This window comes from Lytechinus variegatus, chromosome 8 (assembly GCF_018143015.1).
Source record: "Lytechinus variegatus isolate NC3 chromosome 8, Lvar_3.0, whole genome shotgun sequence".
NCBI classification, from domain to species: domain Eukaryota; kingdom Metazoa; phylum Echinodermata; class Echinoidea; order Temnopleuroida; family Toxopneustidae; genus Lytechinus; species Lytechinus variegatus.
Genome location: NC_054747.1, coordinates 40,195,573 through 40,206,657, shown reverse-complemented (window position 1 = coordinate 40,206,657; position 11,085 = coordinate 40,195,573). Strand labels below are relative to the sequence as shown.

General features: G+C 37.6%; 1 protein-coding gene across 2 annotated transcripts; it reads right to left on the bottom strand.

Moving 5' to 3' along the window:
* Positions 1-1,391: 1,391 nt before the first annotated feature.
* On the bottom strand, positions 1,392-10,593 carry LOC121419487 (selenoprotein S-like). 2 transcript variants are annotated; one of them, XM_041613940.1, is made up of 6 exons: positions 10,454-10,593; positions 6,536-6,673; positions 5,088-5,194; positions 3,597-3,686; positions 2,337-2,403; positions 1,392-1,530 (listed from the first exon to the last, which is right to left on the bottom strand). In XM_041613940.1, the coding sequence occupies exons 1-6, from the start codon at positions 10,533-10,535 to the stop codon at positions 1,454-1,456; spliced, it is 561 nt and encodes a 186-aa protein (XP_041469874.1). In that variant the 5' UTR covers positions 10,536-10,593; the 3' UTR covers positions 1,392-1,453. The 2 variants fall into 2 exon arrangements, with proteins under 2 accessions (XP_041469874.1, XP_041469875.1); XM_041613941.1 differs by having other exon boundaries at positions 2,337-2,394.
* Positions 10,594-11,085: the final 492 nt, after the last annotated feature.

The following is an 11,085-nucleotide window of genomic DNA, read 5'->3' as shown; positions in this document are numbered from 1 at the left end:
AATAATTATAATAATGGTAAATAAATTAAATGAAATAAATAAATGAATAAAACAAATGAATAAATAAATCCACACATATTATTTGCTTTTAAATGAAAACAAAGAACAAAGCATGGAGCGTTGTGGCCCAGTGGATAAATCTTCTGACTTTGAAACAGAGGGTCGTGGGTTTGCAGGACAGGGTTTGAATCCCAGCCACATTGTGCTGCACTCAACCCAGCTGTGGTAAATGGGTACCCGGCAGGATTAATTCTTTGAATGCATGAAAGGCAGCTAGAGCTAAACCCGGGGTAATACATGTAATTATAACAACAACGCACCTCAGAATAGAATATTTCTAGATAGATGGTGCTATACAAAAGCCTATTATTATTATTAACATAGGTGGGAAGAAGGCACAATGATCAGGGCAATAACAATGTTTTTAATACAAGATGAAAATGATTGAAATACATAGGCCCGTATTCAGAGGTCCAGTTTAACCTAGACCAAACTTAGACCATGGGTTAACTCTACTATAAATTAGTCTAAGATTATGGGAAGCCAAAAACTTCAAAGAGTTGTTCACATTGGAAGTTTCTCATGTCAATTTTTCTCCTTTCTCATGCTTTTAATGATGAGAAAGGGTATTTTAGTTGCCATTTCCACAGTTTAAGATAATTTGAGTGCCAATATGTAGAAATTTTACTGTTAAATATTTGTGTCTTAACTAGCTTTCCATAGTCAAACCACAACTTTATACCAGAGTTTAAAACAAACATTTCAGTTCAGAATACGGGCCATAGTATATCTGAAAATACATCATCACTTTCATTTTCAATTCATTCAACATGGCACAGAGTTCCACATAATACTTGCATGACTTCAGGCAAGAATAGGGAATGATGAATACTTTGACTTCACCAGCTTTGGAATTTGGGTTTTAAGATTAAAATGTACACAGATACAAGGTCACACAATAATCCAGCTATGCTTCACAAAATGAAATGTACACCCAGACAACACTTGAGCCCTATTGCATTAAAGCTACTATTACGGTAAATTTCCTATCAGCCTATCACATTTAAGGATACCATAGAAATAACAATGGATGATAAAGTTACCGTAATAGTAACTTTCACAGCAACTCACATGTTAATATGTAAACATGGACTACACCCATGTTGTAACAAGCATATCATGTCCAAAATTAAAAAGGTGTTTCAATCGCTTGCACGTCAATTTTAAACATCGATAATAAAATTTGCAATCAATTGTACATTTGAATTTGATTACAGATTTACTTTTCAAGGATGATGGCATATGATTTGATATGCTTGAAATTGGTCAAGTCGATTACTCAACAATGTGAAATTGGCAATTGCAATCAATTATAAATAGCAAGGTATGTATTTGATGAAGCATGACTGGATTACTGTGTGACCTCTGAATGACCTGTGTACGACCTTTAACCTCATCCACCTCCGCTGAATCCTCGTCTAGGTGCCGGCCTGAATCCTGAACCTTGTCCGCCCCATAGTGGATTGTAATCTGAAAGAATGAGAAAAATATCAAAATGCTTTATTTAGATTATAGTGAGTTTATCTTTATAACTATTAATTTGTATCTATTTATGATTTTAATTATATTAGGACTGTATTGTTTCTGTGCAAATTCTTCATGTACTGATTTGATTCTTATATAGCCAATTTATACGAGCAATTATGTTTCTTTTAACCTCTCCACAGGAAAAACATCCTCTTTTATGTCAATGGTTTTGTATAAACTTTTTTTTTCAATTGTGGAAATAAAGTTAAACTGAATTGAATTGAAATGGATGCATAAGATTTTGAAGAAAAATGCAACTTTGATACAAAAATACTACTGCTGAAAAATGGAAAAATCAAAGCTGACAAAAAAGCTTCAAATAGTCATATGAATTATACAGGACATAGAGACTAAATGAGCAAATTCTCAGACCATCATACCAGTACCCATTCAATACCTGGGGACCGTTTCATCAACATTTTCATCCGACAAGTTGTCAGATCCGACATCTTTCCTTGATTCTGATTGGCTGAGAGGCACTGTTACTATAGTAACTGTCGGATAAAATGGGACTTGTCGGATAAAACGTCTGACAAGTCCTTTCATGAAACGCTCCCCCGGGTGAGAGTAGCAAAGGGTGGATTGACGCCTGGTCAAGGGATGCTAGACCGCAGTGCAATTTCATCACACGACCCTCTGATTACAAGGCGCGAGTCAAAACCACTAAAGCACGACTCTTCCACAGATTAAGAGTGAGCGATATAACCCGTCCCATTTTTTCCAAAAAAAAAAACCTAATCCAGACTTACCATCTCGGAGTTTCTTCTTAGGTTTATTCTCTCGACTCGCTCCACGGGCTTCCGCTTCCTCAGCTTCCTGTAAAAAATATAAAACATGATGTATGGTGATGACAAGGACTCTGTTTCATAAACGTTGTACATAATACAAGTACCAATAACAAATCATAATATTCTGTTATTTCGTATTTAAGATTCAAGCCAGCAATTTGTATATACAATAACTTGAAAAATACTTTATCATGTATCAATTACAGAATGATAAGAAATGCTGCCCTTTTTTGTATTGTTAATTTTGTATTCAAATTGACCCTATGATACATTGTAATTAAATGCAAGAAGTATTATCAAGTTTAACCTCTGATAATACAGGCATTGTTTTTTAAAAATGGCAAGATTATGTTTACTTGGAGACAATGCATGAAATGAATAGAGGGTCAAGGTAAAGATTGTACGTAGGAAAACATGCTTCAACCTGGACCAGATCAATGATGCAACTGTACAAGGTCCAGCTTCCACCTATTTAGCAAGTGATAATAATGATCAAGAGCTACCAATGTACATGTAATGCCATGTGATTGTCCGTTCAAATTTTGTCATCAACATAATGTAGTGATGGATATGTGTTTGTATAAAAAAAACTTGATACAAGAACTCAGGATCAGTTCAGGCCCATTTCATAAAAACTTGTTAAAATGAAAATGCACAATTTTTTATAACAAATTTACCATCAGCCAATCAGATGAAAGGATTTCAGTAGCTTTTCACTGTTACTCCAAATTTGTTATTACAACAAGTTTTATGAAACGGGCCCCAGAAACCCTGAATACAAACGTTTAAATGATGATAAACAGTCAGTTATTGCTGAAAGTGTACATTGTTCACTGCACCCAGTATTGAACAAATTTGACTTATTGTTTGAAAATTACAATTGATTATAAACTTTGGTTCCCTAGTTATTCCTAAATCGGTTAAGACATGGGGGGCACAGGTTTTTGCTCACACTGGCCCTGTTCTCTGGAATGATCTTCCCCTGACAATCCGTGAATGCACTTCAATTGACACATTTAAACGTTACCTTAAGACTCGTCTATTCAATGCTTCCTATTGTTAATTGTTCCTGAATCTATTATATTTGTACTTTATCTCTTTCGCTCTTTCTTTCTTTCACTGCACCTTGAGCACTCTGCAGAGTGGATTTGGTGCATTACAAATCACATATATTATTGTTATTATTATTATAACAATAATCTGACTGATGATAAACCTTACCTCCTGAGCTTTCTTTTTTGATTTGTAACCAAGACCTTTCTGATGACGCTCCCAGTCTTCTATCTCCTCCTTTCTCTTCTCCTCTTCTTTCTACACAGTGTGTCCATCAAGAATGAAAAAACAATTGGATTGTTAACTGATTTAGCGCACAAGATATTCATTGCTGCGACATACTTTGTTACAAGGAAGACATATCATGCAAAAATTTATGAAAATATGAAATAATGATGACTTTGTGTATAAATAGAAGGACAAGTGGGGATGTGAATCATCATCCCACCTGATAAATATTTATTCATGATGGTGCGCATTGTAGCTGTTTGCAAAAAAAAATCCTATATTTAAAATTTGATAACTCATTTTATTTATCAGATTTTGATGAACTTAAAGGAGAATGAAACATTTGGAACAAGATAGCTTGTGTGAAAACAGAAAAATCAAAGAAACAGATCAATGAAAGTTTGAGAAAAATCGGACAAATAATGAGAAAAGTTATGAGCATTTGAATATTGCGATCACCAATGCTATGGAGATCCTCATATTGGCAATGCGACAAAGATGTGTGATGTCACTTGTGAACAACTCTTCCCATTACTTTAGTATATATTTCACTTAAAATGCCTCTTTTATCACATCTAACGGTAGATCATGTGTTATTTCTATAGGAGTGCATGTAATACATATATTTAAAGAATACATCATGGATGAAGAGTTTGTATCAAAAAGCAAAAAAAGAGACATTTTAGGGGTATTTTATAGTCCATCAAAGGGAAAGTTATTCACATATGACATCACACCTCCTTGTCGCATTGCCAATGGGAGGATCTCCATGGCATTAATGATTGCAAGATTCAAATGCTCATAACTTTCTCATTATTTGTCCGATTTTTTTCAAACTTTCTTTGTTTTTATTCTTTGATTTTTCTGTTTTGACAAAAGCCTACTTGTTCAAAGGTTTCATTCCCCTTAACAGAGTTGCTTCAAGTGAATATAACTCCTTATTTTTACATATTATTATTTTCAGTGTGAAGTACCCCTTTAACATTGCGGTGGACAGGGATTTTCCAGGGCTCTTTGAAAATGTCAGGGGCAAAATAAATAACCTCATGATCACAAATATCTCTTTTCCCCCTGGTGCATATCATGATAATAATAATAATATATAGCATTTATGAGGTGCCGATCTATCTAGTTGTCTATTCAGTGGTGCAATATATATTACCCCGGCTGTAGCTCCAGCTGCTAAAGGCCCTTGGTGCATTCAAGGAATTAATCCTGCCGGGTACCAATTCACCTCACCTGGGTCGAGTGCAGCAGTGTGGATAAATTTCTTTCTGAAGGAAAACATGCCTTGGCTTGGAATCGAACCCACGTCCTTCAGATTGAAAGACGAGAGTCTTAACCACTAGACCACTACACCCACAAATAACCTCAAGATCACAAATATTTTTCCCCCTGGTGCATATCACCATTATAATAGTCCATTCTAACCTCTTTCTGTTTCTGAAGATATTCTTCAGCCTCAGCATCATACTGGGCCTGTAGTCTTTGTCTTGCTCTCTCCAAGGCTTCCTGTCTCTCTAATACTTCATTCGCATCTAAAACAAGATGGGAGAAAAAGAAATAGGCCCATATTCTGAAGTCGGATTTAACTTAGACCATGATCTAACTCTGTGCTAAAATTATGGGAAGTCAAACATTTCAAAATTTTGTTTACAGTGAATGCTTCTCATGTTAACTGTGATCTTTACTAATTCTTTAATGGTGAAGACAACTGTCATAATTATCCTTCTCAGGCAGTTAATAATGTTTTGGGAGTCAAATGAGCTGACACATTGAACCTCTACTGTTAGATTAATGTAACAATTGGCTTTCCATACTTAAACGACAACTTTAAACCTGAGTTTAAGTTAAACCTGACTTCAGAATACGGGCCCTAGTGTCTAGAATACCCTATACAAGCATTTGCCTATACTGGATCTCTTCATTTCAATAGATAAGTATTTATCAATAAAAGATGGGAGTTGCTACTACCCTGTTTGGCGTTCAACGGTTAAACGGATAGAGCCTCGTTGATCTGGCGCTGCACAGCGGCTGCCGGGCCCACGATCAATTGGGCAACTCAAATTTTTGGAGTATTTCATTTCATGTCAATTTCAGACAATCAAATATGAATTTTCATTGCTTGTTCTTCATCTTTCCATGTGCTTTATTATATTTTGTTAACTCATGAAAAGAATATAATACACATCTCCATTTTTATTGTTTGTATGATGATTATATTATTATATGCAAAATTGTCATTACTACCATTTTACTCTGTTCTGTTGGAAATGAATATACAGGTACATGAATTCGGATTTGAATACATATTACAATCATTGAAATGCTCTATGATCAAATGGAAACTTTGACAAACACCCTAAAATGTTAAAGCCCACATGGGTTCTCACATGATAAAAAATGTATCATAGGGGGTGTTGCAAGAAAATATTTGTGATCAATTGCACATATTCGGTTGCAATTTTACAACTGATAGAGCAACGTTAGCTGTAGCAAATCAGAATAAACTAAGGAGCAGATTAGCAATCAATCACTAATTTGCAATTAACTGCATGACATATGATTGATTTAGGGATCAAAAGTAGACTTGCAATTGATCGCAAGTTTCTTGCAACACCCCATTATACTCAGTAATCAATTATGATTTGTAAGAAATTAAAACCTGTAACCTCTGAAGGTTTCCATGGTGAAGGAGAATAGTGTAGAAGGTTTCACGGTACAACATGCACTTTTTCTCTTGAACAACATTCTTCTGAAGACAACATAAAAGTACTTGTCGAAATGTTGAGTTTGGGTGGTCCTTTTCAGGACCAACACTTGCCCAAGAAAGATAAATGGTGTACCGTGAAACCTACTACACTATAATTCCTACTTACTGTATTTGTTGAGATTTGATTCCTGGCTTCTCTGTTTCTTCCATCCTTGTAGTCTCGTATCCAGCCAGTTGTTGATAAAAACTAAACCTATCACACCAAAGAGAATGAACCATCCATAGTTGGCTATGAACTCAGAGGCTGGAAGGAGATACAAGAGAAAGAAGTTAATAATAATAATAATAATAATCCGCTTTTATATAGCGCTTAATCCATCGGAACGACGTTTCTAAGCGCTTTACAGATATATTATTACCCCGGTCATCGGATTCAATCAGTCATTCCCGCACACAATGTGTGCACATACTCCACTCCCTGGGGAGTATTCCAGTCAGACGCCGGTGAGGCGCACACAATACTGGACAAGCTACAATGACTTTCACATCCTACCGGGTACCCATTTAGCACCTGGGTCGAGAGTGGCAAAGTGTGGATTAACGCCTTGCCAAAGGACGCCAGACCACGGTGGGATTCGAACACACGACCCTCTGTTTACAAGGCGAGAGTCAGAACCACTACACCACGGCTCCTCCACTAATAAATGCTGATGCATGTACAATTCATAGCACGTATACCTAGCTTTTGAGCGCCCAGACAGAATGTTTGTCTGCACTTGACAAAAATTTCAAGATATTTACTTGCACTACATGTACATGTATCTCCTAAATTGTTTGAAAGTGATATAAGACAATATCAAACATTCTTTACAATTATTTGTGATAAAATACACATGAGTACGTAACATCTTGCATTACTGCAGAACACTTTCAGACTTCTGATATTGCACTATATAATCAAGTATAATTATTGTCTTTATTATGAATTTCAAGATAACCCAGTGCAGAAATAAAAATAAGGGAGAACCTATTGCTTTTTTTTGGGGGGAGTATATGTAGGGCTATTCTATGTAATAATCAACTCTTTGGAAATCTGTCTCCCATACTTTTCCCATTCTAGTTTAGCTTGTAAAGAAATTTCCAAAAAAAATTCAAGAATAGAATCTTCTTTTTCTTGCTCTAATTTGTTCCAATGCACCTCTCCTCTCAGTTTGAGTATTCTTTCTTTCATTTTTATCCTTCTTCTCTTGTCTTTCTTTTAATGCCCACTATGGCATATGAACATCAAGATTGACTTGACTGAATTTTGCCAGGACCGGCAGGTGCAATAAACCGGCTCCTCTATGAAGAATAGTGTATTGGTTTACATGAGTAGGTTGTGACTCTCCTATAAACCGGACCAACATTTGCGTCCTTTCCGATGGACCTAGTGTTTTCCAACTGCATTCACACCTGCACTGAATACAGTGATGAGGTAGGCTTACACCTAATGCTATTTCTATAGCATCAAATTTTTTGTTAGATGTGCTTCGGCATGAGCGGGACTCGAACCCCTCACGTTGAGATCTACGATCTCTAACCTACTGAGCTACGCTGCCTGTTTCCCTTTATTTTTTCTTCTTTCTCTTCCTTAACTGCCTCTCCTCCTCTTCTTCTTACTCTGACTCTTCCCTTCCAATTCTACCCTTCCTCCAATCTCTTAACCCTCTAGATTTACTCATGGATGTCAGCAAAGAGGATCATTTTTTTTGGGGGGGACATCTATTGTTGTGTCCCCCAAAAAAATATAGTCCTGCCTCTAATTTTCTCTTTTTTTTTGTCCCCATAATATGCCTTGACAATTCCAGAGTCCTTCTCTAAGTTAGTACATGTGTAGATCTAGATCTACTTTACTTTCCTTTATTCAAGATCCTCTTCCTAATTCTCTTCTTCTCCACCTTATCCTCCCCCTTTACTTCTTTTTCTTTCTAGCTCCTCATTAATTATCATCTTTCTTTCTTGATCTTTCCCAATCTAGCTGCATTTATTTTAAGAAACAGCTGAGCAAAAATCATGCTAATTAAAAGAGGTAGGATCTATTCCTGGGGGGCCACTTACATTGAACAGTGGATACCATGCGCGACCCAAAAAACACATACAAAGGATGTCTTTTTCAAGATGGGCATGTTACGTACGTAACGTGATAAGGGTGTCAAAAACACAAAAATAATGAAAAAAGGGTATCTATTTCGCTAGGAAAGCTACGTGTTTAGAGTCAAATTTGCGGGGATGATTAAACAAAATTAAAATGTTTTATAACGGATGTCTTTTTTGCCCCAACACTACGTGTTTAGAGTCCGATTTGAGCAAGATGAGGAAGGTGGGGCCGTACTTAACCAAATGATGTGTAAAGGTAAAAACCGACGACCGATGGACCCATGACATAACAATAAAATATCGCTGTACTTGTTTAGGGGTTCATTTCAGGGAATACCTGCCAAGAGTATAGTTTTGTTTCCAATACTTGTTTAAGTATTGGAAACAAAGGTTTCACATGCTAATACTTGTTAACGGGTGCATTTTCAGAACATTGAAAATATGTGTTTAGGGTGCGTTTCAAGACCCCATGGTTGCGCATGGTATTCACTCCTCAATGGAAGTGCCCCCCCCCCCCCGGATCTATTGCGCCAACGATTTCATGAATATGGCCTGCATGCATGTCTATAGCCTCTTGTTTTTTGAGGCGATTATTTAGGCCATAAGTCACCTCTCTTCCAGAGATGCCAAGTTCAAAGACCAACTATGCGTGAGATTTTCTGTGAATCTGAGTGAGATCACAGACATTGTGTACAAAGTATATGGGGATAGGCTGTGATAGTTGCGTGAGACAGAGATTTGAGGGGATGAACAAGAGTCCAAAATGCGTGAGTCTCACGCATAATGCGTGAGACTTGGTAGCTCTGCTCTTCCCGTGTGTGTGCGCTCGTAATGTACAAAGTCAATGGGAGAGGAATAAAGTCACCGCCCCAGAGCTACCAAGTCTCACGCATTATGCGTGAGACTCAAAGCATTTTGGACTCTTGTTCATCCCCTCATCTCTGTCTCACACAACTATCACAGCCTATCCCCATATACATTGTACACAATGTCTGTGATCTCACTCAGAATTCACAGAAAATCTCACGCATAGCTGGTCTTTGAACTTGGCATCTATTCCCCCCTATGGCCATGCTTCTGCCTTTCTTTTCCCCTCAATTCTTAACCCAGGGGGCTCCGACCCGCGAATGGAGGTTTGGAGCACCCGAGGTTACTCAATTCTCAGACTCGTCTCAGTCTCTGTTTCATGCCCGCTCATGCTCCTGCATGCAGTAGAGGCGCACGGCCAATATTGGAGACTGTCTCCAATGTGGGAGATTATCTCCAATATCAGAGACTTTTGTGAAGAATTTGGGTATCCAATTTCAGAGACAGTCTCCAGTTTTGGAGACCAATTTCCTTTGTTTACATTTGCTGCAAAAGGATTACCTTGGCAGCAAATAAAAATGTGATAAGCAGATTCCTCATGAAAAATTACCCCTTTTCACCGTCTACTTCACCGTCTACTTTTGTTTTGATAAGGATTTTTGTTGTCAATCACACACAAAACAAATGGGCTTCTGACCTCAGTGTGTCAAAATTTTGGGTGGAAAAAATCATGCTTTTGTTGGTGTTGTTTCTTTTGTCCTTTTGCAAAGCAAGTCTCCAATGTGGGAGATTGTCTCCCCTATTGGAGAGTCTCCCATATTGGCCGTGCGCCTCTACGACTACTGGCATGTCTCGCCTTTTTATTTTGAACCTAACTTCATATTTCTGACAAATTCCGGTCAAATACAATGGAAATGTGCATGCAGGGGACAGGAGTCTGGGAATCAATTGCATATGGGAAATTTGGATTTCTCAACATGACCCCCCCCCCCCGCCCCCGAAAAAAAAGGCAACACTGCACTCCAAATGACAATACATGAATGATGGAAATTCAATTGTGTGTTCGTCATGTTCGTGTTAAATAATCAACTTATGAAAATCATTCAAAACATGCTAAACTTGACTATTCCTACATATTTACCTGTTGACAGTCCGTATGAGACACTCTCTGGTGTCGTGTTCCCTTCTTCTGTCAGCTCACGATCTTCGAAAATCCCCGACATTTTGGCTCAAACTCGGGTCCTTTGCATGGCAGACACACATAGGACCAACACGTACTTACACAGCGTACATGCATTCGCTATAGCTATATGCATGCATGCATGCAATCAACAATCTCGAATGTTTACATGACGTGTGGAAACTGAACGACAACCTCGGTACCGGGATTCGGTCATTGCGCAGCCCTTGATGGGGGTTAATAGAGGCGGGGGTCGGTCTCAGCAAATGGGGCTGTGGACAGTTACTCCAACCCTAGACATTTTGAAAACTTACATTTTTGACTGAAAATTTCCACAATTCACAAAAAAGGGTAATACAATTACAATATCCTTCAATTATTTTAACTCTCTAAAAATGCAAAAGTGCCCCAAGACAACTTGGTCGCATAGCTCCCCCGCATATTTAGTTATTTTGTTATGTTTTTTTTCAGAATTTTTAAGGTGTCCCCTCCCCCCCAGGGAAAAGTTCTGCTTACAGCCATGGGGTATGGGAAAAACAAGGAAATTGTATTTTTCTTCTATGTATATGCTTATGGCAATTATTTAAGTGAAT

Coding starts and splice junctions, on each gene's coding strand:
- LOC121419487 (XM_041613940.1), bottom strand. CDS start 10,535: ATGTCGGGGATTTTCGAAGATCGTGAGCTGACAGAAGAAGGGAACACG. Junction 5,195..6,535: donor ATCAAATCTCAACAAATACA/GTAAGTAGGAAT, acceptor ATCTTGTTTTAG/ATGCGAATGAAGTATTAGAG. Junction 2,404..3,596: donor CAAAAAAGAAAGCTCAGGAG/GTAAGGTTTATC, acceptor TATTTTTTACAG/GAAGCTGAGGAAGCGGAAGC.